This window comes from Ictidomys tridecemlineatus, chromosome 4 (assembly GCF_052094955.1).
Source record: "Ictidomys tridecemlineatus isolate mIctTri1 chromosome 4, mIctTri1.hap1, whole genome shotgun sequence".
Classification (NCBI taxonomy): Eukaryota; Metazoa; Chordata; class Mammalia; order Rodentia; family Sciuridae; genus Ictidomys; species Ictidomys tridecemlineatus.
The window spans coordinates 144,061,808-144,088,259 of record NC_135480.1 but is presented as its reverse complement, the minus strand read 5'-3'; the positions used below and the strand labels follow the sequence as shown (position 1 = coordinate 144,088,259).

Sequence of the window (26,452 nt, the reverse complement as noted above, 5' to 3'; positions counted from 1 at the left end):
ACTGCTAATGGGTAGCGTTTCCATTTATAAGATAAAAGAGCTCTGCAGATGGATGGATGTGATAGCTGCACAACAATATGAATGTATTTAATAATGCTGAACTTAAACATGGTTAAGATGGTAAGTTTTATGTGTATTTATCACTTCACAAGTGAAAATAGTATATTTTTTAACCAAATTAAAACAACTTCTCTAGGGGAGAAAAGGGGAGCAAAGCATGTGTGCTGAATGTCTTTGCCTAGGTCTTGTCCTACTTGACACCAAAGGGTTAGGAGAAAGGGACATGAGGTGTAGTTGGGTTTTTTTTTTTCAGTATTTATATACATTAAATTATTCATTCTAATACTAATACATGAGAACCTGAAATCTAAGCAGATTTGTTAAATGTGCATTAAAATAACAGAAATATAAACATTTGCTACTCAGAATATGGTCTGAAGACAAGCAGCAGCAGCATCTGGGAGTCTGTTAGAAATGCAGAACCTGAGGCCCACCCAGGCCCATGGAATCTGAATCTGCATCTTATCAAGATTCCCAGGGGATTCTGTTGTCCACTAAAGTTTGAGAAGCACTGTTGTAAACTTATGATAACTGCAAACAGAGCAAAAAGAAAATAACTCTTGAGGGTTGAAATGAAAGGAAAGTAAGTCATGAAAGCTGTATTAACTGTGAGTTAAGATGAAGAAAATGTGCATGTTTTACTATTTTTTATGTTCTCAAAAATGATTAAAGCTGAATCCACTTTTTGTCTTTAACACAGAAAATGCTTAAACTGAACCACAGGTTTGATTTCATATGTCAATGACAGTGTTCTTTGAAGACTAGAGTCACTCTCATGGAAGAGAAATGATTTTTAAAAAGCAGAAGCCAAGTACAAAGCTCTTATTAAGCAGCTGATGGTAAATGTGTTAGGTTTGAAATTCTAAGAACTCATCATTACAGCAGAACGAATGCATGTGTGCCAATAAATGTGCCAGGAAAAGTACTGACCCTCAGAAATATTCAACAACAATACAATTCTGGTCACTAGTAATGTGAGAGAAACCACTAATACCCACAGCCAACTGGATTCACTTAATGGGATTAAAATGATATGGAGACAGAGCAGAAAAGAAGCCCCAATATGTTCATCAAATATAAAAGGAAAAAATGTCAAATATGAATATTCAAAAATATAAATATGGAGTAAGAAAGAGAGAAAAATCCATTTTGGGGTTAAGAAGGACTTCTTGTTGAGATTTTTTTTAATGTGGTCTTATTCTTTTTTCTTTTTTTAATACTTTTTAGTGTTGACGGACCTTCATTTTATTCATTTATTTATATGTGGTGCTGAGAATTGAACCCAGTGCTTCACACATGTGAGGCAAGCACTCTACCACTGAGCCACAACCCCAGCCCCTAATGTGGTCGTATTCTAATGTGTTTCTCCTCATTCCCTCTGAATCAGTGTGATTCAATTCTGCTTACATTTAACATTTGACACAAAAAATAAGTGTCCAGTTTTTGTCAAAAAATGAGGGACTATATAGATAGAGCAGAGATGACCAGGAGGGGAAATTGGAGTTAGATTCTCTAATACCAGAGCATACTTGGCTGGAAAACACTTTTCCACTTAATGATAATCTTCAACAGTTATTGGAATCTCAGTCTGCTTTCATTTTCTTTCCTCTGGCAACGGTCCCTTCATTCTGGCATTTGCAACAGTAAAAATAAATAAATTTGACTCAACAAAACTGCATATTATTTTACAAGTACAGACTGAAAATCAACTTAACGGTTGGTTTGTTGTTTTTGAAATTGATGCTAATTTTAAGCAACAAGTCAGAGAACCCCTGGAGGTTTACGTGAGCTCGTCAGTAGCAAAATCATATTTAAATAATTTTATGTGTTTTCAAGAGCAAGAAATAATATCTTTAAACTGCTGAGCACTTGGCACACTCCACAGCCCACCCCTCCTCCACTTCAGTGTTCTTGTTACCCAGGCCTGCCTCGTAGCAACAATAAAGGTGAGATATTTGGCTCTTTGCTTTGTATACTGAGATGACTAAGATATCTTAGAACTTGATTTAGGATCCACAGGTGAGATCTTAAAGGATGAATTTAATACTCTTATAAATGTCTTTTCTTCTTTTATCACTCATGATAAAACGAGTAACATTAGTTAACATTTTGTTGAGAAAAACAAGAGGGTAACAAGGAACATAAAACAAGGAAGAAAAAGTGTAAGACTCTTGAGAAGCCACCCTCATGCTGTGATAAACATCTGCAGGCTTCAGCAACTGTCAGCTGAAGCAACTGAAATAGACAATGTTTGTATGTCAGAAGAAAACTACACCGAAATCCTGTGACACTGGTGTCAATGCAAAGGCATAAAGCTGGTACCCAGGGAGCAGCTGAGTTGTGCCTGAGCCTGACTCTATATGCCCATTATCACCAACCTTTCTCAAACAGTAGACTAACACAAGAGCCGAGAAGAGGTTTGGCACCACCATGGGCTGAACTGATGGCACCCAACAAGAGAATCTGCCTTGTGGCCCCCTAGTGACCTGCAATCATAGACTGTTCAAAGGAACCAGAAATGTTCAAATAGATGTTTCTTTCCTGAAAAGGAGGATTGGGGGTTCTCACACACCAGCCATAGCAGAGAAACCAAGGCCCAGTTAAAAGAAATCCATTCCAAGAACCCACATCGTCACAGAGATGAGACGTTACACTTGATTTTCCTTCAAAATAATCAACTATATGAAATTACTATTCTATGAACATGAAAAAATGCAAACAGCCCTAACATTCTCCTTAAAGTTATTTTGTCCTGTCTTGTACAGCTAAACTTATATGCCCTTCAAAACACAAAGCTAGGTTTGGAGATGAAGTTCAGTGAGCTGAACTTTAGCCTGGCATGTTCAAGGATCCTTCCCCACCAGCACACACACACACACACACACAAAAAAAAAAAAAAAAGTGCAAAGCTAATGCATTATAAGAGTTTTCCTGGGGGCCCAGTGATCAGTAAGAGCACTGGAAAATACATTGAAACATAGAAAAATAAAGAACACATTTCATAAACAGTCGCTTTTTCATTTAGGCAGAAACAGCTATTTGCTTCAGCAAACATTGGGTCTTTTAAAAGATAGTGTCAATTTTATTGCTTTATGAAATGCTGTGTAAAGCACAGAACTTTACAATTTGCACATTAAGCAATGTCCATCTTTAAGTTTAAATATATTTATGTGTTAAGAAAAGGTACATGCATATGAATATATAGAATTTTTAGAAATCATCATCACTTACATTAGAAATTTCTTTACACAAACATTTTAACTTTAAAAAAAAATACATGGCAAGGACTGAGATTGCAGAAAATCCAGCTTTCCACTTAAGCAGCCTTTCACTGAGACACATGAGTGATGGCAGACGAAGGCCTCTTGAGAATAGACTCAACAGAAAATGACAGCGGTTCATTCACTGAGAGTTTTGTTCCAACCTGTTTGGCTACAAAAAGGTCCTTTGCACACCTATCTATTGTCAATGTGTACTTCTGGCTCTCCTTGACCAAACATTCTCTGTGTTTCTTTGGGGTCTCTTCAAAGGCCTCTTTGACAAATGGTGTTTTCAACTCAGGACCTGATTTGTCATTAAGCGTTTGCTGGAATAATGAATGGAATGGATTATGTTTAAGTGGCAGAGGGTGCCTGCTGTTTTCTTTGCTGATCTTGGTTAAGACGTGCCCTTGAGCTGCCAGGGAGTCCACATCAACAATGGGAGAGAAATTCCGTTGGGGTGGGGAGAAGGCAGACCTCTCTGGGACAACCTGGTGACCCTGAAGGTCACTTCTAGAGGTCTGGACCTCGGGCGTGTGTGGCAGCACAAGGGAACCCTCCAGTTTGGGTGGCATCATGTCGTGTTCTGCACTGAGTCCATCCTGAACCAGTGCTCCCTTCAGGTCCCAGCTGGCCCCAGGTTTCAGGGCTTGAACTGAGGTGGTAGCATTTAGCAGGCATTGCTGGTAGAGGAGAGTGTCACTAATGGGGCCACACTTGGGCCAAACTAAAAATCGGGAGGACAGGGGGTACTGTCTATATGTCGTGGCCACACTGACATTAGAAGAAATTAGTTCCATATTCCCAGACCCTGAATACTGCATGGTGAGATCAAGGCAGGTGGGCAAAAAATTGCAGAAGTCCTTGTTGGGCGGTTCCCCTGGGGTGGGGCTGTAGGCACTTTTGTAGGAGTTGTATTCAGGTCCAGGCACCATGCGGTTGGGCAGGAACAAGGCAGCAGCTTGGGAAGTTTCCAGCATCTCCCTCTCTTTATATTCTCTCTCCAGCATAATGTTCTCCAACTCTTTGTCAGCAAAGGCCCTTCTTTTCCTCATCCTGTCACTAACTGGGGGAGGTAGAGGTAGGGTGCCTCCTAGGTAGGTCTCCGCTGTTATGGGGCGATAGCCTAAAATAAGCAAACAGTGCACAGGGTAGAGATTAACAACTAGGAAAGAAAATTCTGAAAATTCAGAAGGCAAAAGAAACACTACAAACCAGCAGAACAACTATCTCTATGTCACTAATATTCTTATACAGAAAGCAAAACTATAGGTTCGATTTTAAATGGGTCTCTTTGGGAAAAGGATATTCACATTACAATTTTTCATTACTGTTGTTTTGTTGGTATAGGTTTGTTTTCTTTGACAAGTGTACATTATTAACTGAGATTTTAATATTCTTCCCAGATCCCTGCATAGTAAGAGACAAAGCTGACCATCTGGCTTCAGTATTTTATTTTCCATGTCATCTTTTTTCACTATTAAAAAAGATAGCTATACCTAGAGCTGATGTCACTTTTATTTTCTAAAGATGACTCATATGTACACATTGATACAGTTGTAGAATAATCCAAGGAGAACTAGGAAAAAAAAGAGAAAGAAAGAAAGTTAAAGGACATTAGTGAGGAGAGAAAGAAAAAAAAGACTTAAGGAAACAGAGAAGCATAGAAAATTGAAAAGAGCTGTTAACTAGCCCAACACGCTTTGCAGTGAACAATTTAATCATGCCTTCCCCTGACTACAAGTATAAATAAAGCAAAACAAAACAAAATGAGGGGGGAGGGAGCAATATCCCCTGCTATACTGAAAATAATAGGTTTAAAGCATTTTTCCCAAGCTCCAATAAGGTTGGCCAGATACCAAAACAGGTGAACAAGTTATCATTAGAACACAGATTAAGCTATTGCATATTACGTGAAGAGAGACAAAGTCAAAAACAAAGATTAGTATAATATAAATAGAATTCCTGATAGCATAAAACATTTGAGCATTTCATCATCCTCAGACACCACTATCAAGTTTGTTTGAAGAATCCATTGTGATATTAGTATTTACATAGTGACAAACCCATCATATTCATTTGCAAATAAAATAAAATTTGAAAATTAATGTTTCCATTTCTATGCCAAGTGTTTGCCAGGAAGTTATTTACTTAAATTTACTATTCCATGCAAGTCCTCAAACTTCTCAAGTTGCTTTGGCAAAATTTCAATTTACCAACGTGCTCCTCCCTATGGTTGGTATACATCTGTTTACCAAATTCATACTTAATTCATGAGAACCCGCTCTAAGGTCAGAAGTGCACAACACAGGGTGAGACAGGAACAAACTTTAAAACTTATCCAGAACCAACCAAATTCAGAAGTTACACAAAAAATGCAGAACTCAAATGTCTACCTCAAGAAAAACAAATCAACTTTTCAAGGAGAATTTTATGAAGAAGCAAAATATAAGGTAATATATAGTTAAATTAAAAGAAAGTATATAGAAAATGGCGAAAGATAGTCATGGTATTGCTTAGCATGTCAAAAGATAAATTTCATATCCAAATAAAGAATTTTTTTAAAACAGGTAATATTTTTTTAAATTAACATATCGTTAGGCTTTAGACAGAATGAAAGTCTGACAAGAGTTACAGATTTCACTCTACTTAGTTTAAACCTCTACTCTAATTGTTTGATTCAAAATCTTTTTCAGATTCTACAATCTTGACCATCAAAGACAAGAAAATGAAGTGTGGAATATTACCAATATATCTAGAAAGGAAAATTGTACATTGAAAAGTGGTGGAATCTGATGTTGAGACCCAGACTAGAGGTCCTTATTGTCCATGGGTAGCTGTTAAACTCACTCTGTACATTTAGCTCCTGATACAACTAAAGAAAGTGTGTGTGTGTGTGTGTGTGTGTGTGTGTGTGTGTACGTGTGCACACACAGAAAAAGAGAATTTCTTTTTTTGCAAAACATCTACCCCCAGGATCACTTGGTGGTATGTCTTTGTACATCCCTCTCACACTGTTACAATTTCATGTCTTCTATCTTAACCATTAACTATTAAGCAGATGACAAAATTATTGGTGACTAAAAATCTTGGCAGGTACACTAGATTTATTTTTCTATATCCTGGTTTCCTTCCTAAAAGAGGAAAACGTACTAATAAAAAGTGTCTTCTCAGATAGCTCCTGCAGAGGTTAATAAATATGTCATATGCCTGAGCAATGAGAGTCACTCAACTTGGTTTAAAAAGCTGAAGGATAATTTGGCATTACTTTACCTTCTAAAATGCTTTTGGCCAGCAAACTAGGTGCCCTAACTTGCCTCTGGTACACTGCTTTGCGTTCAAAATTATTCTGTTTCCCGGAAAGCCCCTTCTTGTCCTGTAAACACAAGAAACAAAATAATATCCTGAAAGATTTTGTGAGAAAGAGAAGGGAGAGGGAAGGGGTATCAGAAAGGCATTTAGAAACCCTTACCAGCCTAAATATATTTATTTTGTCATCCCATGGTTAAAAAAAAAAAGATTCCAAACAAATTAATATCAGCACCCCTAGGCAAGGAGGTGGAGGCTATCTCTGAAACCGACAACTGGTGAGCAGGACTCCAGGCTTTCTCTACCGGAATCACTCACAGACTCACCCCAAAGAATACCTGTGACCAGAAGTGAGGGGAGGTGAAATCCATAGTGAAGAGACAGTAGGAGCCCTGCTTGAAGAGTATTCTGCGCACCCAGTAAGCCCAGGAACAGGATTGGGCAATAATGCGGGAAGAGTTTCTCTGAGAAATAGGGTAGGAGGGGTGGAGTGCTGGGTAGTGCTGAGGAAAGTCAGAATTTCCAGAGTCTGGTTGTAAATGCCATTTTGTTCACTAGGCAACTGGGGTGCGCTTGAAAGCTCCCAAAACTTTTGGAGGCCGCTGAGGAGATAAGATAAGGGTACCCTCTCACTCAGCCCTCAGGTCACCATCAAGTCAGTGAGATTCCGAGCCCTTCCACGCCCGCATCCAATCCAGGGGGGCGGCAGGGAAGTACAGGAATGGAGGGCCCCGTGATGAACCATGCCCAACACAGGAATGATCGAACCCCATGGTGGCCCTGAGTGCTCTCTGGGAGGCTTTCCTTGGGGATAACTGGCTTTGGTATGTATGATGTCCCACTTGCCAGTCCCTCTCCACCAAAAAAGTAAAATAAATTTCTCCTATGGGCTGAAGATGTAGCACAGCGGTAGAACGCTTGCCTAGCATGCGGATAGTAGGTTGGATTTCCTGCACAGGCTGCGGGGTGAGGAGGTGTCAAAAAGCTGGGGAAGGCCTCGCTCAGGCTGAGCATTCCAAATGCAGGGACCCTGAAGATAACACAGGCTGTCCTCAAAACCGGAGCTGCAGTGGTGGGAGGCCGCTCTGGTTCTTTGGCAGTTTGCATAAACAGTAGCTGCGGGCACCTAACTTCCCAAGCACTTTTCGTCTCTTCTGTAACCTGGGTAGCAAGCTCTTTCCAAAAGCCAATTAACAGTGGAAGCACTACCCGCACGCACAGCTTGCTGTGTGTATTATTCCTCTAGGCTATGCGCACTAGGAGTACACGAAGAATTGTTCCGCGTGACAACCACTCTCTTCCCCCTCCCTCGCCAGAACATCACCAAAATTAACTTGAAAATGTAAAAAACAAAAATGAAACGATTTTCTCATAATGATTCAAATGGGCCTAATTATTTTCAAGGTGTCTATATTTATCTCTATGTCTTCTTCCTTCTTAATATAAAAATTTTCTTTTACCCCAAGTTTCTCAGTGATGACCGGCGCTATCCCTACCTCCTTCCCAATCCTACAGACCAATGTGCGCAGAGTTGTCCCCATCACCCTTCCGCAGAAGAGCCCGGCGCCCCGACGCCCTGGGCCAACACCGAGGAAGTGTCGCGTCCCTTTCGAACAAGATTTTTATCGTGGCCCGAGACGCACAGGGGAAGCGCGCCCCGGATCTGGTGGGTACGCACCTCAGTGGCCTGCTGCCTCCGGAGCGCCACCTGGGCGGCCATGACGCGCTGGCGCTCCACCACCAGCAGGCAGTTGGCGCACTGGCAATCTCGCCAGCGGCAGAATCGCTTGTGGCCCTTGAGACAGGACACCACGCCGTGGTTTCGGCAGCGCGCGCACTTGGGCGTGCGGCTCAGCTTACGCGGTTCCACACTGCCGCCCGCGTTCGCGCCGCGTTCTACTGCCCTGGCAGGGACTGGAAGGGCCTGAGGCGCCGGGGGCGGCCGGGGCAGCAGTCCTCGGTGCAGTTCCGACTGGCCCGGCACCCCCGGGGATGCCCCTGCCTCCTCGCCGTCGCCCTCTTCTTCCGCGTCGTCGTCCTCCTCATCATCTTCCTCATCGTCCTCGCCATCCCCGTCCGCGGGTGACGGGCTGGGCCCCGGCGGCGTTGTTGGCGGTGCCCCGCAGCAGTCCTCCTCCATCTCCAGGCTCTCCACGTCAATCTCCCAGTCCCCGGCCCCTGGGCCTGCCTGCCGGTCGGCCATTGCGCGCGGTGCCTCGCTTGGCTCAGCTGCGCACACTCTGGGGAGACACAAATAAGCCCAAAAACCCACCTGCGGCCATCAGGGACCATCCCTGAGATTTTCCTGAGTTTCAGATTTACAGTTTTTGTCTGCCAACCTATCGCCTTAATGTACCCTATCCTCTACATGTCTCTCACATGTCGGTCTTGTTATCTCTAGGGGTCCCAGGGATCTGCAACCAGCAAGGATTATATTTTATTAATTCCAAGTACTCTGTGAGCACCCGACTTTTCACAGTGACCCTCTTTGGCTTAATATGACTTTCTGGATAAGTAAGTCCCTGAATAATTCACTGACTCCAACCACGTATGTATTGTGTCCAACTAGGCCAATTTAGGCCACTTGTCAAGCTTTCCCATACCTTACAAGCATGGCCATTGGTGAATATAAGAACATTGATGGAATAATTAGTTTTCTTTTGATTACAAAGGACCCTTCAGATCTACCATTCCATGCTTCCCAAATGTCTTTCATCAACCTACAACACCACAAGTACTCCTCGGTGGACTTGAAGAGATCCTTTCATCACTCCCTTACCCCGCAAATACTCAGTTGAAAATCAACATTATGCTGTCATTAGAGCTCCAGAGAGACAACGGAAATAAAGATGCAGATGCCTTCTAGCATCAATAGTACTTGGACCGCACAGGGTTCTGTGTGCATAGGGCTTGGTCTATATCTTTAGAACAAGGCATCCAAGTAAAATAGCAAAGATAAGGAAAGATGACTCAGCCCTCCCTGACACCCAAAGCCGCATCACAGCACTCACCAAGACTTTGAGGCCCCGGGCTATCAGCCGAGTCAAAAGATATCCAGCTTGGAGATCTGGTTCTCAAGCTGCAGGATGTGCATACAAGGAGAAATCAGGGTTGCACCCCTTGCCAAGAAATCGGGGGTGGGAGTGTGCTGATTGCTGGAGGCTCAGAGCCCACTGGATAGTGGGGAAGGATGAGAGATGAGAAGGGGATGAGGGGAGTCAAGTCCTCAGCAACCTCGCCCGGCACATCCCGAACTCAGCGAACTTGTGTTCGGTCCTCTGCACCCTCGGGCGTTTCACTTCGCTGAGACCACTTTCGGCTTCCTCTGACCCAAGCTGGGTGGGGAAAGGTCGGACAGCCCCGGCTCGGCTCAGATCTCCAGATCTGGGAGCGGACGCCAGCAGCTGCGTTCTGCGCGGAGCCACCCGTTTCAGTCTCCAGCCTCGGCTCCCCTTCCTTGTATTATCCACTCTGGTCCCGGAGCTTCGAGCCCTCTGATTGGCCGGATGTCAGGCGGTGTGCAAGCTGATTGGTCAAAGCTCGCCGACCCGGCGCCCTCCTCCTCGGTGCGGTAGAGGCGCTCCTCCCTGCGGAACTCTCAGCCAGAGTCGGGCCGCCGGGCCTTCGCTGCAGCCGGGTCCCTGGTCCGGCAGCTAAATCTGAAGTGTGCGGACACCTGCGGGGAAGAAATCGCCATTTATCTCACCGACTAGGAAATGGGCAGAGACACCCTGTTACGAATCGCGTTGTCCACAACAGAAGGTAAAAAATAAGAGATAGAAAAAGCTAGCATTGGTCTCTGCATTATCAGCATCTTCAGTATTTCTGCGACTCAATCACTGACCAAGTTGGGCGCGGTGATAAGGCCACTGAAATCGGGAGCACAGCGCCGTCCTTTTTTCTCCTGCACTAGTAAATTAACGGTTATCTTGCACCCTGGAGCCTAGTTAACGTACAAATACTTGTGGGTGTTTTGTGGGTAGCGCTGCTCCTCCTCAAGAATGCAAAATAGTTCATTAACTTTCATAGAGTTTGTTAGGCAGGTGGCCAACTCAACTACAAGTTTTTTTTTTCTGCTTTCAATAGCTATTACAATTAATTTTGGAGAGAATGGAAATGCACGCCTCTAAGAAATACAGTACAGTAGAGTCGATTTAAGAATGCATTTAAGCAAAGTTCTAAAAAAAAGAATTCCTTTTTATGCAGGAATGCATTTAAAAAAAAACTTTCTTCCATCTCCCTCAAAAAATCCTCCATAAAAATGTCTAAAAGAAAATTAAATTTCCAACAAATCGAAAGAATTAATAAACTATTTCAATGCTGCATTCCATTTTTGAACTAAATATTTAAAATTTACATAGAAGCTTTTCTCGTTCCATCTTTAGTCAAGTCCTCTCAAGTAGGATCGGTGTAGGAAACAGATTAAGAAATTCGATGTCCTTGTACTGAGCACATACATAGTAGACTGACAATAAAAATTTGTTGGGTGAAGTAAATTGCTGAACTGCTTCTAACATTACTTTTCTATGATTCTATCAGAATGTTAGAAGTTAATCAGGCTCAGAGAAGTGGGAACAAAGGCTGTTTAGGAAAGACTGAAACTAATGCGGACAGTTGGAAAGGCAGGTATCCCCGTGCCTTTGGTGATGTTAAGTTCTTCCCTGGCCACCAGGCACTAGATTTCCATTTGTGCTGGTGCTTTTCCACAGCGCTGCTGGCGATGCTCAAGGAGACTTATTCGTTGAGATATTTTAATCTCTCTAGGAGTCTCTCTGAGACTGATTTGGGAGCGGTGCAAGCCTGTTAGGACAGGAGACAAAAGATCACAGGAACCTTCCAGCCCTTTCCTTGGAACCACCTAATAAACACCAATGAGTTTTACCTTTTGTGTATCTCTTTAAAGGGCTTTTTTTTTTTCACACCTCTGCTGGAGCGTGTGAATTCTTGACCACAGCAAAAATGTGTTATTATCCCTGTTCTTCCAGTGATGAACCTAAGTTCAGAAATGAGTCCTAGGTCACCCAGAGATCCAGGGGAGAGTCGTGGATTGGCTTAAGCACTTTGGTCCTACTTTGGCCTCTGCTCTGAAGTCTCAGAAACTTCTGCTGAGGAGTCCCCAGTGGGTTTGCCAGTGCATCCTTGTTTGTTCGGTTTTTGTTTTGTTTACTTCCCTGCACCACTCTGATTTTACCACTTGGAGTTAGGAGTGGCACCCTTGTAATATAACATGAAACTTTTTTTATTTGTTTGCTTATCAAATCATTCTCGTTTTTTCCATATCTCCTTGTGCTATCCACATTTCTATCTTTAAAAACAGGCATTTCAGTGTTTCTGCCCCACAGACCTGTTGCAAGCAAACTATATACTTCCACCACCGGAGCAGATTGTATGTGCAGGGGTTGGCAAACTGAGCTTTTATTTTATTTACTGCTTTTAAGCCCAAGCATGCAGGTCAAGATGAAATCATTAACCCGCATTTAAAATTAATGTTAACAAAGTCCAGAAAAAAGACTTGCTACCTTTGGGTAACTACACTGAGGGGAAGTGGGACAGTACGAGAAGGGAGAGAACAGAAGAGGGAAAGACTGTTTCCTAAACTGAAAGTAAACTACTAGCTGAGCAGCCCTTGAACTAGTTCAAGTTCTAAAAACTATATAGTGAGAAAACAATAAACCTCGACAATTGAACTCAAGAGGGGAGATGGGATTGGGGTTGGGGAAGCCTAGAACAGTGGAGTTGACACCTGGGACTTGGAAAGAAAAAGAAGACAAGTCCCTGGGAATGTTCTGGCTGAGATGGGGCTAGCCTTTCCCCCTGTGTCTACTTCATGGGGCCCAGAAGTAGGGAAAGCAGATTACTAGAGCTTCCTGGAGGAGCTAGACTGGTGGCTTCCAGGTGGATGGACCCAAGAACATTTCCTGGCCAGCACTCCCTCAACTCCTCAGCAAGAATCTGCAAAAGAGTGCTCGGGCTGCCCTTTCTAGATATCCTGCCTATCTCCACCTATCCCCCTCCCAGCCTGTCCTTCCTTCCCTACACCCCCATCTGTTTCACTTGGGGGCAAGCAGCTGTAATCATGATCCTGTTGGATTACACTCCATCCTCCTTCCCTGAATGCCTCCAGAGAACCCCTCTCCCACTAATCTCTGGGAAGTGAAATGCTGTGGGGGAGGTGGGAGAGGGTTTTTCCTGGGAAGAACTTCAGGATGTTGAGAAGCTACCATACTGAATTGGAAATTATGTGCCTTTTCCTTGGGGGAAAATTATAATACTTTTGATTGGACTATGAAAGGAATCCACAGTTATGCAAACTGGCTAGTAAACTATATTCTCAGAAGAAATAGGCAGAGAGCTTGAGCTCGAGCTTGTTGTTCCATTGTCTGTGCGACCCTAGTCAGTTATTCTTTCACTCCTCGGTTGCCTCATCTGCAAAATGGGAAGGGTGCCCTTTCTTGGCCTGGCTCCTTGCGAAGACTGGGTAATAATGAGGCTAGACGGTCTTTGAGTTCTAGCTCCATTATGGACATTCCTTTCTTCATGAGGTGACAGCACTTGCAGCCTAGGGACAGCAAGGTTGCTGAATGCTTCCTGGAGCTTGACTGAAAAGGAGGAGACAAAAGGACTCAGCTCTGCTCTAGAGGTCTCTTTCTTAAAAGGGGCCAAGGGGAGACCAATGATGTGTTCAGTGAAGTGCTTTTGGCTTGTAAACCGACACTATATTACAACATACAGTTCAGAGTCCCTCTTGCAAATTACCAAGCACAGGCACCTCAGTTGATTCAGTGAGTGGATCTCTGTGAGGCGGTGAGAGGGGTGGGGTTCCCCCATGCTCCCCTCTTCTTCCCCCCCAACTCTCTTGATCTGCACCCCTTCCCATCTGGTGAGAACCCCTTTAGCAAGACAAGCAAGGAAACCCGAATTTAAAAAAAAAAAAATCAGGAGGGAGCAGAGTTTTTTTTCTTTTCTTGGTGTGACTTTTTTTTTCCTTTCTCCAAACACCTCTCCAAAAATAAAAACTAATAGTAAATTAAATAAAAGGAGGAAGTGCGTTTCAAATTGTCTCCTACTCACTCATCCAACATCTCCGGACTGGCCATGGAGCCGCGGCCCCTCTGCCCCACTCCAGCCTGCTTATGCCTTTCATGGGGCCCCAGCTGCCAGGATTTGGGCTTGCGCTCTGCGGATTCCCAGCCAGGGCTCTGCGCCTCCGCGCGCGCGGGAAACTCAGAGCCCAGATATGCCACTCCTTGGCCCAGGGGATGCTAAGAAGGATCCTTAACCTTTCTCTTGTGCCTCCCCTTCCTCAACTGCAAAATAGAATTAGCCTTAGAGTACTTGGCAACCTGACAGGGTGACTCGCCCATGCTGAGCAGTCAGTACTTGAGAGTTATTTATATTATTGTTATCATTTCATCTCAACCAACTAGCCCATACAGAGCTCCAGACTGGGGGAAATTCAAGTCCTGATTTCCTCCGGACTCCGCCCAACTGCCCAGACTCTCTGGCCTCGAGATGCAGAAAGCGGCTGGTGGGAATCCTCCCCCCTTTCTACCACCAGCTCAGATGCCATGCTAAATCAACCTGCCGCAGAGCCAGGGGTGGTGACTGATGTTTAGAAACTTCTGGGCATCTTGTAGAAGGACCTTTCTGTGGCTAGTTATGGCTCTAATTTCTCCAAAGATGACCTCGAATCCACCTCGTCTCGTGGAAAGCTTCTCTTAGCATTGTACAGTCTCACGACTTTGACCGGCTGTGGATGCAGCGAAATAAATAATCCCAGATGGGACTGCAGAGATATGATTTCCCAATTTATTTTGTGTAATCAAATATACGACCTGTCACAATCAGTGGGGGTGGAGGTGAGGGAAAGGAACTTGGGGGAGATAACTGTTCTCCACTAGGCTGCTAAAATTCTCTCTTTCTCTGCATGTCCAAAAGTAAAGACAACTCGCAGAACTGGGCTCTCAGCTCCTCCGTAGGGAGCAGTATTTAAACCAGAGATACTGAAGACAAAAGGGACACTCTTAGTCCATGCCCTTGAATTTTCAAATGGAAGGACTCAGAGGAGTTCATGGAGGATTTAATAAAGGGATACACAGCTCCACAGTGGTTATGGGAGACCAAGGAGGCCAGTTATTTTCCCTGGAGCTCAATGCCTTCATACAGTTTTTTTTTTTTTTTAAGGGGCTCTTTGCAGTGGGATGTGGAGTCAGATGCATGGACTGTGAAGCAATCCTTTCTGCATATCTGAAGGGTCTATCTGCCAGCCTGCCTGCCCCAACCCCCAGGCAGCTTCCAACCTCCTGCTGGGGAATGTGGCTCAATTCACTTGGGGATCTTACTGCAGCCAGGAGATGAGGCAATTGTAGACTTCCTTGACTTCTCAGTACCCATTCCAAATGGTCCTCAGGGGACGTAGAGATTCAGCGTTGTATTGGGACTTGGGTTTCATGCCAGTTTTTGCCCTTCCTATGGAAGGCTGCCCTGAGAGGGTATGTGGCTTGGTGCCACATCAGGAGACAGACAGTGTCAGAGCTTCCTTGCATTCCCTAGGGGGCCTCAGACCCTTAGCCTTAAAAACTTTCCACCTTCTACTCCTATCCCATATTGGAGCTTAACATTTCAAGGGGCAGATTTTAGCCACTCTCAAATCCACACTTCATATTTCCCAACAGTCTAACCAGCAGGTAGAGAGCAGTCAAGAGAGGGAGAAAGAAGCAGAATATTGGTGGAGCAGGTCCTAGGGTGAAATTTTAACTTCTGTCTTGTGTATAGACCACTGGGCAAATATTTTCACCTTCTTGGGCCTCAGATTGCTTGACTAAAAGGTTAAAAAACAAAATTCAATGATTTCTAATTTCTCTCACAAACATCAGAAGCTATAACAAATCTTAAAATTCTTGTCCCATGGACTGCTCGCTCAGGTCACAATATCCAGGGTATGAAGAAAATCCAAGGACAAAAATATGAAAGGGAAAAGACTAAGAAACAAACTTTCACATTGATTTTGACATTTTGGTGACATTTCTGCTCCTTCATATTTCTCTTATTGATTCTATCTATAGAGTAATTTCACACACACACAAAAAAAATGCAATTCCCTAGAATTTAGGGAGAATTCATTCAAGTGACAGAAAGAGTTCTCACAGTCACAATGGGCCTGTGGCTTCTAGATGAGCTCTGTCCTGAATGGATTTTACGAAAAAAAAAAAAAAAAAAAGACCAAGCCAATTAAACAGACCTCCCTAGCCCCATCCTGAGTGATGCTCACTCTGTGGTGTCTATATTTGGGCTCTTGGGAGACCCAAAGTATTTCCTTTGCCCTTAACCTCAGGAAGTCTCTCTGAAAAGTGTTCTTGCTGGGAGGAGGTGTTCCTCCCAGTTTCTGCCAGAAATATCCCGATGCTCAACTTTCTCCTTAGTCTGAGGGAAGACTTGAACAGAGCAGATGCTCCCTGGCATTTACCATGGTGGAGCTGGGCTGGTAAGGAGTATGTAAGAAGAAGGGATCAATCGTATTTGGTTCTGCCTTTGGGTAACAAGTGAGTATCCATGACATCTGAATATCTGCAGAATGACCCAGTGTCTTTGTAGCCAATTGGGGGGAGGGGAGGGAACTTAAAGAGTACTTGACCTGCCTAAAGATTATTTTCATTCACGAAATTAGCAAGGGGGAGGGGCGAGGGAAAGAAAAGTAGCAAAAAAAAAAAAAAAAAAAAAAAAAAAAAAAAACCTCTCTAGGGGCTATCCTGTTCAACCCCTGGTTTTGCCAACTAAAGTAACCCTTGACCTTGGACCACTTTTCTCACCATCACTCCCTTTAAGCTTCTGCAAAATGAAGAGATTAAAGTGGAACCCAATTATCTCTAAAGTCCTTTCCTGTATTTTTTTAAAACGCTTCTAGGTGGGGTGCAGAAAATACAAAAGACTTGCGTGAGTGTTTTCCCCTGGGGATCCTAGGGAGCGGGGTGTGCAGGGACAGACCTACGCCAGCCAGCTGAGCTCCAGCCCCTTACAAGGAGGCGCTACATAAACTTTAAGTGCTGGAGGAAATCTCTTTGAAAACGCTGACCCCAGAAAGCAGGCGGGTGTTCTGAAGGAGATGAGCCGTTGGAAGGGAGTGGGAAAAGGGGGAGATGTCACTAGCTTCACACTGATTTAACGCCGCGGGGGCGCAGGTGCAAGAAACTCCTGGCTCCTTCTCCAGGCCACCAAGAGTCCCTGAGCCCTCCAACTCCTGCCCCTTCTTCTGCAGAAAATTTATTGACGAGGTGAAGCCAGGCTAACAAAACTGCAACCTCAGGCGCTCCGGGCTCCACAAGAATGCTTTGATCCCCCTCCAGTTTCTAGTGGTCCCCAGCGGATAGCGTTGCCCAACGCCTGGGACCCCCAGCGGTGGGTCGCGACTCCAAGTCTAAGCTTCCCCCGAAATCAGGGGCCGCCGCCCAGAAGGAGGAGGCCGCGCGGGGGCGCTGTGGAGCGGGAGCGTAGACCCGCGCTCAATAAGCCAACAGAAGACCCAGCAGCCCGGGATCCTACTGTCTTAGGAACCGAACCGCACTCGCCCCCCGCGCTCCCTCTTTTCCAGAGACGGCTAATAGTGAGGAACAGTGATCGACAGATTTTGAAGTTTGGAGGATCGTCGGTGAAGGAAAAGTATGTGAAGTCTTCTACTTTGGGGGCTCAGATCACTGCTCTTCCAGCCTGGATTCATCCCCTTTGAAGAATGGAGAGGGCCTCTTCTTGTATTGATTTTTGCGATGGCTTTGCCAAGGAAGAAAAAAGGAAGAAGGAATCACAATTATTTTGGAATCCTCAGATTCTGTGCCAGACCCTTCCAGCTTGATGTTATTGATTCTTCACAACTCTTTATTTCACAGATAAGAAAACAGTTTCCAGGAGGCTATCTGTTTAGAGCACAGGGCTGGGAATAACCAAACCCACATCTAAATTCAAAGCCATACCATTTTAAGGTGCTTCCCAGTAGGAATTAGCTAGAGCACCCTTAGGAAAAGGAACTTTGGTCCCAGCTGCTTCGCATGAAAACCTAGCTCCAGGGTTTTTTTGGTTTTTTTGTTTGTTTGTTTTTTTCCAGAAGAAGTTAACTCCACCTCCCTGGACACACAAATCCAGCAGGCTGTCTTCTCAGAATGGTCTGTACCCCATATTACCTCACTGGCTTGCTCCTCAGTCCTTCCCCACCTGCATCCTCCATTCCTGCTGCAACTCTGTAAGTCCACACAGAAACTGTCCTGAGAAGCAGAGAGTGGGAAACAGACTTTCAGAATTTCACTTTATAACCAGTGAAGAAGCCTGGTGGTGGGAAATGACCCAAAGACAAATCTGTATAAGACACAACTCACAGAGAGCTGTGCAGATCAGCCTAAACTCTGAAGACATAAGAGACCAAAAACCAGGTCTGCACAATTCACTTAACCTCTGAAAGCCACAGTTTCCTCATTTGTCTAATGAAAATATTATTTTTCCTTGCTCCCACTCAGGGAAATACAGGTGCTGTTTGACTAAAGATTGTTCAAACCATGCATGTCTCTCACATGAAGTTGCCATTATGTTCCTTCATCAGCCAAACAAAAATCCTCTGCCTTGTCTCCCTGTGGCCAATAGGGAACAGGATTTCAAATGTCCATGTACACTTCTTTATCCTGTGGAAACATTGCAAAGGCAATGTTGTTACTTTGAAGGGAAAGAGGGCTGCAGCAAGGTAACAAAACTTTTACAAATAAACAGGTTGGTCCAAGTGCTTTTCATTTCTCTTCCAAAGAAACTCTATTATTGGGCTGGGGATGTGGCTCAAGCGGTAGCGCGCTCACCTGGTATGCGTGCGGCCCGGGTTGGATCCTCAGCACCACATACCAACAAAGATGTTATGTCCGTCGAGAACTAAAAAAATAAAATAAAATATTAAAAATTCTCTCTCTCTCTCCTCTCTCTCCTCTCTCACTCTCTCTTTAAAAAAAAAGAAAAGAAAAGAAAAAAGAAACTCTGTTATTGTGTAGAAAGGGATGGGCTTCCACTCCTGTGTCTCAGTTAGCTAAGGCTGGTGTCCATCTGGAACTATAAACTGGACTGTTTTCTTTTCCTATCTTTTATTTATCTTTTCATTATGGACATTTTTAACGGTGTTCAAAAATAGGCCCAAGTATATGATGTGTTAATAGAATCTAATAAAATAAAATAATATTGATGCTATCTATATATCCATATAAATGTATGGATAGTCAAAATCTATAAATCCAATAGTCAAGAGTCAACACACAATGCTCTTCCACCCTCTCTGTGTAGAAGTGTACTTCTGAAGGCTCACTGCATTTCTTTCTATTAAAACCTGCAGCCCCATTGATTGAGATGGTAAGATTTAACTAGACCAGTAAGATGTAATTACTAGGACCTCAGATATAACACTTTTTAGAATTTACAACCTTGCTATAAACCAACTGGGCTAGATACTCATTGCTATAGTTTGGGTGTGGAATGTGCCTCAAAGGTTCATATGTTGAAGGCCTGGGCCCAAATTTGGCAATGTTCAGAGGTGGGACTTTTTGGAAGTGATCGGATCATAAGGATTCTGACTCAGATTGATCATAAGGATTCAGTGGATTTATTCACTGAAGGATCCATAGTTGAATGGACTATTAATGGGATGTGGGGGAAACCGCAGGAAGTAGGACCTAGTTGAAGGGAGTGGGTCCTTGGGGTCATACCCTTGGAGACTATTTTGACCATGGTAGCTCACTCGTGCACACTTGCTCTTTCTTTCTTTTCCCACTGCTTGGCTTTCATGAACTGAAATCGTAAGTCAAAATAAATCATTCCTCATTTAAGTTGATTTTCTCAGGTATTTTATCACCGCAGCAAAAAATCTAACTAACACAGAAACACATTAACTGAGCACCAAACTTGATGCCAATGGACTAGCGACAGAGACACTAGTAACAGAGTGAATCTGGCTCTGGATTCTAGAGACTAGAAACTGAATTCTGTGCAACCTGATTTTCTAACCAACTGGGAAGATTTCCTCTAAAATACTCAGTAATGGTTCCTTTAAATGGTTTAGGATTGTTACACGAAGAGCCTAGATTAGTTTCTTTAGAAGAGAGTGGATCCACAGCCCCAGGCTTATAACAAGGAACGTGTTAGACTCCTGCCCACTCACAGACTTTGACTCTTTGTCCAGGAGTAAACACATCTTAAGATCCCAGCCTGAGACCTCTTCAACTCCATCACATTCGGGTCAACAGACAGCCTCCCAGCATGTCAAAACACAGGGTTCTTATTGTTTTTGTTGCTTTTTGGTTTTTATAGTTTTTCCTTCATCCCAGTTTGCACAATGCCTACAGACATCTGTGCACTTACCTTTCATCTACTTAAGCATTACAGAGTCAATAGACTTGGCTTATCTTTTCCAAAAGAACTAGATCTGGCCTCTGTGTGCAATCCAATACATGAAAGCACATAATCAAGTCCCCAGTTACAGTATTCTCTATGGTACTCCCAGATGCTCTGTGTTGTCTGGCAAACCTATAATGTAAGAAATATTGATTCCCTCACATGTGGTGTTAAGATTTACTCAGCCAAAAAATAAATTTTTCTACACTTTCTCTTAAAAATATGTCTCTACAGAATTGTTGTCCTGAAATTAGTTTGTACACTGGCAGCTTTATTTAAATGTCAACCAGATGCAGAGTTTCATTATAATGTTTTCCAACTCTTTAAATTTTTATAGGTCCCTGTGGATTGCTTAAAAACATTTTTTCTTCAAAAGTCTTCCTATCTGTTTCTTATTGAGGATAAAATATTTTAAAGTCAATGAACTTCCTCCCTTTACACATTTTAATTTTCCTTTCTAAGCTGCAGGATCCTAGTTCCTGAATTTCAAACCTTTTTTGTCAAGACACAAGTAAAGGAACAGCCTAATTGAGTGTAACTTCATGTTACTCTAATGGTATCTTTTGTACCACAGAAGGAACTGTCAATTACAACCTTTTTGCCCTCCATTTACAGACACACACACACACACACACACACACACACACACACATGCTTCCATTCAAAGCTCCTGTTTGCACTCCTTTCCAAAAATATTATCCTTCTGGGGTGAAATTTTTCACGCATAAACTCAGTTCAACTGGTGACCTTGTTTTAAAGAAAGTTTGAGAAAACTAATTCCCAGTTATTTGAGAGCGTGAACACATACACTGGTTTTTAAACTTAGGTTTGTGTACATTGATCATTAAACATTGAAAGAGGAGAAGGAACCATGGATTTAGCCTGAAGTTAGAAAGACTCCTAAGTCCTTTGGAAGTTACTAAGTAAAAGCAAAAGTGGCTTAAAAATCATCTTAGAGCACAGACTCAACATTTATTAAATGTTTAGGTGACAGACTTATTTCCATTTCTCTGAAGTGCCAGAATCATAACAAGTACTCATTGCTATGGGAATCTATATATTTGATAGTTCAGATAAACACTATAATTTCATTAACACAGCTCCAGGAAAAGTTTTTGTTGGTTTTGTTGATGTTTTTCAGGCAATTCTATTTGGAAAAAAAAAAGGCAGAAATATAAAATAAGAATCCAGAAATTTGAGAATATTCACTAAAAAATTCACATTATACAGGCATGGCATTTTCTGGAAAGTTGTTAATTCTTAAATGTGGAAATTAATCTAGAAATTTGATAAATTTACATCATAATGGGACTAACCTCACCTTTTTGTCTGTATATTTGTAAAGCATAAAAGCTTTTCTCCTACTTGTTACAAATCAGAAATAGGTTCTTTAAAAGTACCATTTGCTTTAACTTATAAAATTAGTCTTCCCTAAATGTATAAAACTAATTAAATCTATATGGAAAATACTAAGTCTAGAGTATATGGTCTTAGGAGAGATATCTCAGTACAGCCAATCTTTGTATTTTTTTAATATTTATTTTTTAGTTGTAGTTGGACCCAATACCTTCATTTGTTTATTTTTATGTGGTGCTGAGGATCGAACCCAGGGCCTCGTACATGCTAGGTGAGTGCTCTACTGCTGAGCCACAACCCAGCCCCAATCTTTATATTTCTATGCCTTATTAATTGTTTGCAAAATCTAAAATAAAGATGGCCAAAGTAGATTATTTTAAGAATGTTCAAAATGACAATATTCTAACAAGGAATGTGAAGAGTCATTTATCATGCGTGCTGGAGTTATGCAGGAGTGATAGGGAAGGGATATTTCATGATGCTGCTGGCTTTATGCTACTGTGTTATTTGATATCCAGCCTTAGAGACTCTGGTCCCAGCACCCCCTTCATTTGGAGGACCATCCACCCAAGAAGTAATTAATCTCAATCCAAGTCAGTCCTATTAAACTTCAGCAGAGTCATGTTGAAATACTGGGCAGTTGCTTACAGAAAATCAGGATGGAAAGAAAAGCTACACATAATACTCAACCTCATTTCCTCTGTGAAAATAGATCCTAACAGGGTTTTGCAGGCATTTCTATGAATATATTTCTTTTCACTCTTATTTTGTTCTTATCACCTCAATGGTGAAAAACAGTGAAGAAGCTTCCTTTCTTGGTTTTTAAAATCCATTTATCAATGAATTTATAAGGAGAATTTTAAGACCAATGCGATGGCATCCCAAGATTCCAAGTGGTAACTAAAATCATTCTAAATTGTTTGAGAAACTAAATTCATATTCATCACAGAGGCTATTAACAGGAGAACACACAGAAGGCTGTTAGGGTAACAAGTTAAGTAATTCAGAGATTCAGGCTGCTCTGCCTCTATCACTTGGGTTTGGGAATAGGCCATGTCTCCAAACAGACACGAAGAATCCTTACAGGCATAAACAGTAGCCCATTGACCTGATAGGGCCTCAGAGACCAGCGAAACATCTGTTTAACACCATTGTTATGCCTTGCCAGTAGGGAAGTTTCTAAGCAAAACATAGTTCTGAGCACTATAGCAAAACTACTTCAGGGGACAGAGCCCTTGTCTATCTCTGTGGGTTTGGGACTGGGATAGGTAGGTGATTTGAACCAGATTTGCAAAACAAGAAGGCTGTTTTAACTAAATCTATAAACCATTATAAAATAAATGTTTATGATGTTTGTTTTTTAAGTGTTTATAAAATCCCTAGACACAAGTCTCTGCTTCTCTGCAAACCAATTTTAATATAGAGGTTGAAATAGGTTTTAAAAGATTAGATTTCATTCTTCCTACCTGGTTAAAATACTAATGACCAAGAGACTAAATGTTAATAGAAGAAAGATACAGAGAAACAACAGGACTGAAGAGGTTCCAGCCTCTGTGTGGTCAAGTTAATTTTCAAGGCCAGTTTTCTCTGTGGTATATGGTTAGGTCTCTGGGCCCTCAGCCTGGTCTGTCTCCATAGGATGCCCTGTTAGGGAGTCTCTCCATACCCTACTTTTCTGTGCATATCAGCCAGGTTGCAGTAACCAACAATGTCACTGTAGCCCACCCTCCAACACTGTCATCCTCCCAAAGCCACCAAATCAAGGTCACCAGCCCCAATTCCTGTCTGGCTTGCAAAGACATCTAGAACCTCATTGACCACTTCTGCCTATGAAAGCCCACCCACAGTGGGCTGGATATCCTCTACAGTCCCTGAAGGTCTTTACTGTCCTCCATCTCCTATATCCTTCCATCCTGCAGTTCTCCACCAATCACAATCTGTATCTCTTGCTCAGATGCCAAGTTGTACACCTTTTCTGCCCACCAAACTTTTTCTGCCCTCTGGTTTGTTTTAATGTTCGTAATCTTTATACTCTATTACTTTCTTATGTTGAGTTATTTTTATTGCTATTTTGTTTTTACCACTTTGGTAAATCATTTTTCCAAAATTAGGTTTTAAGTTTAATAAGAACTAGGGTCTCTTTTAAGACCCTTCATGTTCCTAATAATGCCTGAAGAAAATATTCATGGTCAATGAATATTTTCTGATTAAGTGAATTTCAGTAGTTTGCAAACAAAAAGAGCTTTCATTCATTAACCCAAGAGACATTTCTTGAGCATTTACTATGTATTAAACCCAGTTCTAAGCTCTGGGGACGAAACAAAGGCCTTGTGGAGAGAAGACAAACAATAAACAAATAAATACAAAGTATGTCAAACAGTAATAACTGCCCTGAAGAAATACTTGAATCTGAGAGACAAGAATAGACTAGACGGGGGCTTTTTTGCATACAGTGGGATTATTAGTTTAGATCTGGAATATCCCCCAAAGTCCCAGGTGCTCAGAGATGGGGGTTTTGGGGGCTGTGAACTCATCACTGAATTAATCCATCACTGGCTGAATAGACCCCTGGGAGGTGGGACCTGGTTGAAGAAAGATCACCGGAGTTGTGCCTTCCACAGATTTATCTTCCCTCTGGTCCTTTCTCCTCCTTCATCTCTTCTTCTTTCTCTCCTCTTCCTCATCCTTCTTCTTTCTCTCTCCCTCCCTTTCCCCTTCTTTTCTTCCCTCCTTCCTGGCTGCCATGAACAGTGCTGCCCCACTACCCTCCCACCCTGATGTTCTGACTCGCCTCAGACCCAGAGAAATGGAGCCAACCGACCATGGACTGAAACTGAGAACCAAATAAATCTTTTCTCCCCTACATGGTTCTTATTAGGTATTTTTGTTGCAGTGAAAATAAGCTAACATAAGTGGCTTCACTAGTAAGTGGGACATTCGAACAGAAAACTAAAGGAGGAGTTGATAACAAATAGAAGAACATTGCAGCCAGAGAAAAGGGCAAGTGAAAAGGCCCTGAGGCAGAAATGTGCCTGGAAATAACAGGGAACAAGGTGTGGCAAATGCAGACGGAATGAGGGAGATACAGAGGTAAATGAATATTTGGGGAGTGGGTAGGGACAGACCCTACAGAGCCTAGAGCTTTTGCTCTGAAAGAGATGAGGAACCTCTGGGGGTTGACCCAGAGCAATATGATGTTACTTACTTTCCACATAAACAGAAATGTAAAGCATTCAAGCAGTATGTATTACTTAGCATGAGGGCCAGTGTCTAAGATCAAACTAGGACTCAGGTTATTTGTGTCAAATGAAAACACAACTATATGGATAGAGCACTCACCTGGATCAGCTGCATGAATAAATTATCTAATTCATTTCTGAAAACAATGCTCTGTGCAGGTTCTATCCCCAGCATGGGGAGTTGGGGGTGGGGGGAGTCCAGAAATAATGCTGAGCCAAGCATCGTGTCCATTTAGCAGATGAAAGAATAAGTAGACTTATAAAGGTAAAGAAATTTGTTCAAGGTCACACAACTAATGAACCTGGAATTCAAACCCAGGATGATCATACTCCAGAGCTCGTTCACTTCAGCTCTATCCATGGAATGATAAAGATCTCCAACATACATTCCATCAGAGCTCACAGACGTGAGCATAGATGACGTGTATATAAAACAGTCAATAGCCTCAGTACGAGCCTCCCCTTTAGCCCCGCTAACATTTGCAGATCTGAACACAGATTGTCAGGAAGTGGCACTACATGGACTAGTGGTAAGTTAACTGCCATCAACTTATTTCTAGCAATTCTCAAGATAAGTTGAATGGAAGTCCTGAGAGCAAGAGTCCTACACTTGAGGGGTGGGGTTGTGGCTCAGTAGTAGAGAGCTTGCTTACCTCTTATGAGGCCCTGATGTTTGATCCTCAACACCACATAAAAATAAACAAATAAAATAAAGGTATTGTGCCCATCTATAATTAAAAATATTTTAAAAAAAAGAAAGAAAAAATGAGTCCTGTACTTAGAACACCTCAGCATCTAAGCTTCCACATCCTGTTACTACCGACTCCCCTGGCCTCATCAATACCCAAAGGGACAAATACAGGGAGATGTTCCCGACTTCTAGTACACATGGAAACCACCTATGAAATTTTGATTCTTCTTCTTTTCCTCAAAATATGCTCAGGCAAAAAACTCCATAGGTACTGAATCAGCAGATCTGAAGTGGGAACCAGACCTTTAAAGCCCATTAAAGATCAAAAATCACAAATCTGTTAGTGCCATAGTATCCAGGGCGTTTGTTAACTGACTTAATAACTGAAAGGCTCACTAGATAAATATCTATTTAATAAAGTCTTTGGTTGGTTTTTTTTTTTTTCATTTTAGAATGAGAAAACATTGTGTCATTCAGATGAACATCTAGACTCAGAACCTAGGTCTGGATATGTCAAAGGAGCAGGCATTGACAAGTACTCTACGAAACAAAAACTGAGTAGGAAGCACTGTCATTGCAAAGAGAAGGACCCAATGGCCAACTGGATACTTGAATCAGAAGGCAGCTGTGGTCCAAAGCAAGGCGGCAAGTGGGTTCAGTGCCAGTACCAACTGAGATCAACAGCACATGGTGCCAGGAGCACAGTCCTGTGAAAAGGATTCTGAGGGGGCTGGGGATGTGGCTCAAGCGGTAGCGTGCTCGCCTGGCATGCTTGCGGCCCGGGTTCGATCCTCAGCACCACATACAAACAAAGATGTTGTGTCCACTGAAAACTAAAAAATAAATATTAAGAATTCTCTCTCTCTCTCTCTCTCTCTCTCTCTCTCTCTCTCTTTGAAAAAAAAAAAAAAGGATTCTGAGGCTGGAGCAGGAAGACAGTGATTGATTGGCAGTGTGGACCTGGATGCACAAATGGAATGACACAGGAGAATTATATGGGAGGATATTATATTAAAGACTTCCTATCTGGTTTTAAAAAGAAATTAAATTGTAAGAAACTATGGTTAGCAGGTAAGTATCTATTCCCCATGGAATCATAGGAGCATTCAGAGTAAGATCTCAATAGAAAG

General features: G+C 42.6%; 1 protein-coding gene and 1 long non-coding RNA gene across 5 annotated transcripts; one reads left to right on the top strand and one right to left on the bottom strand.

The window, feature by feature from the left end:
• Nucleotides 1-3,119: 3,119 nt before the first annotated feature.
• Nucleotides 3,120-10,557, bottom strand: Dmrt2 (doublesex and mab-3 related transcription factor 2). 4 transcript variants are annotated; one of them, XM_013358048.3, is made up of 5 exons: nt 9,641-10,557; nt 8,308-8,869; nt 6,594-6,696; nt 4,820-4,899; nt 4,311-4,446 (listed from the first exon to the last, which is right to left on the bottom strand). In XM_013358048.3, exons 2-4 carry the CDS (start codon nt 8,830-8,832, stop codon nt 4,856-4,858), a joined length of 672 nt encoding a protein of 223 aa, XP_013213502.1. In that variant the 5' UTR covers nt 8,833-8,869; nt 9,641-10,557; the 3' UTR covers nt 4,311-4,446; nt 4,820-4,855. The 4 variants fall into 4 exon arrangements, with proteins under 4 accessions (XP_040141625.1, XP_005324140.1, XP_077903706.1 ...); XM_040285691.2 differs by lacking the exon at nt 4,820-4,899 and having other exon boundaries at nt 3,120-4,446; nt 8,308-8,901; nt 9,641-10,551; XM_005324083.3 differs by lacking the exon at nt 4,820-4,899 and having other exon boundaries at nt 3,120-4,446; nt 9,641-10,550.
• LOC144377268 (uncharacterized) lies at nt 10,060-26,181 on the top strand. The gene is made up of 2 exons (XR_013438088.1): nt 10,060-10,391; nt 25,775-26,181. It is a non-coding gene; the product is annotated as an uncharacterized LOC144377268 (long non-coding RNA).
• The last annotated feature ends 271 nt before the right edge of the window (nt 26,182-26,452 follow it).

Excerpts from the sequence above, each read along its gene's own strand:
- Dmrt2 (XM_040285691.2), bottom strand. The coding sequence starts at position 8,832 with ATGGCCGACCGGCAGGCAGGCCCAGGGGCCGGGGACTGGGAGATTGAC. Across the intron at positions 6,697-8,307 it reads GGAGGCAGCAGGCCACTGAG|GACAAGAAGGGGCTTTCCGG; the intron begins GTGCGTACCCAC and ends TTGTGTTTACAG. Across the intron at positions 4,447-6,593 it reads GGCCAAAAGCATTTTAGAAG|GCTATCGCCCCATAACAGCG; the intron begins GTAAAGTAATGC and ends TGCTTATTTTAG.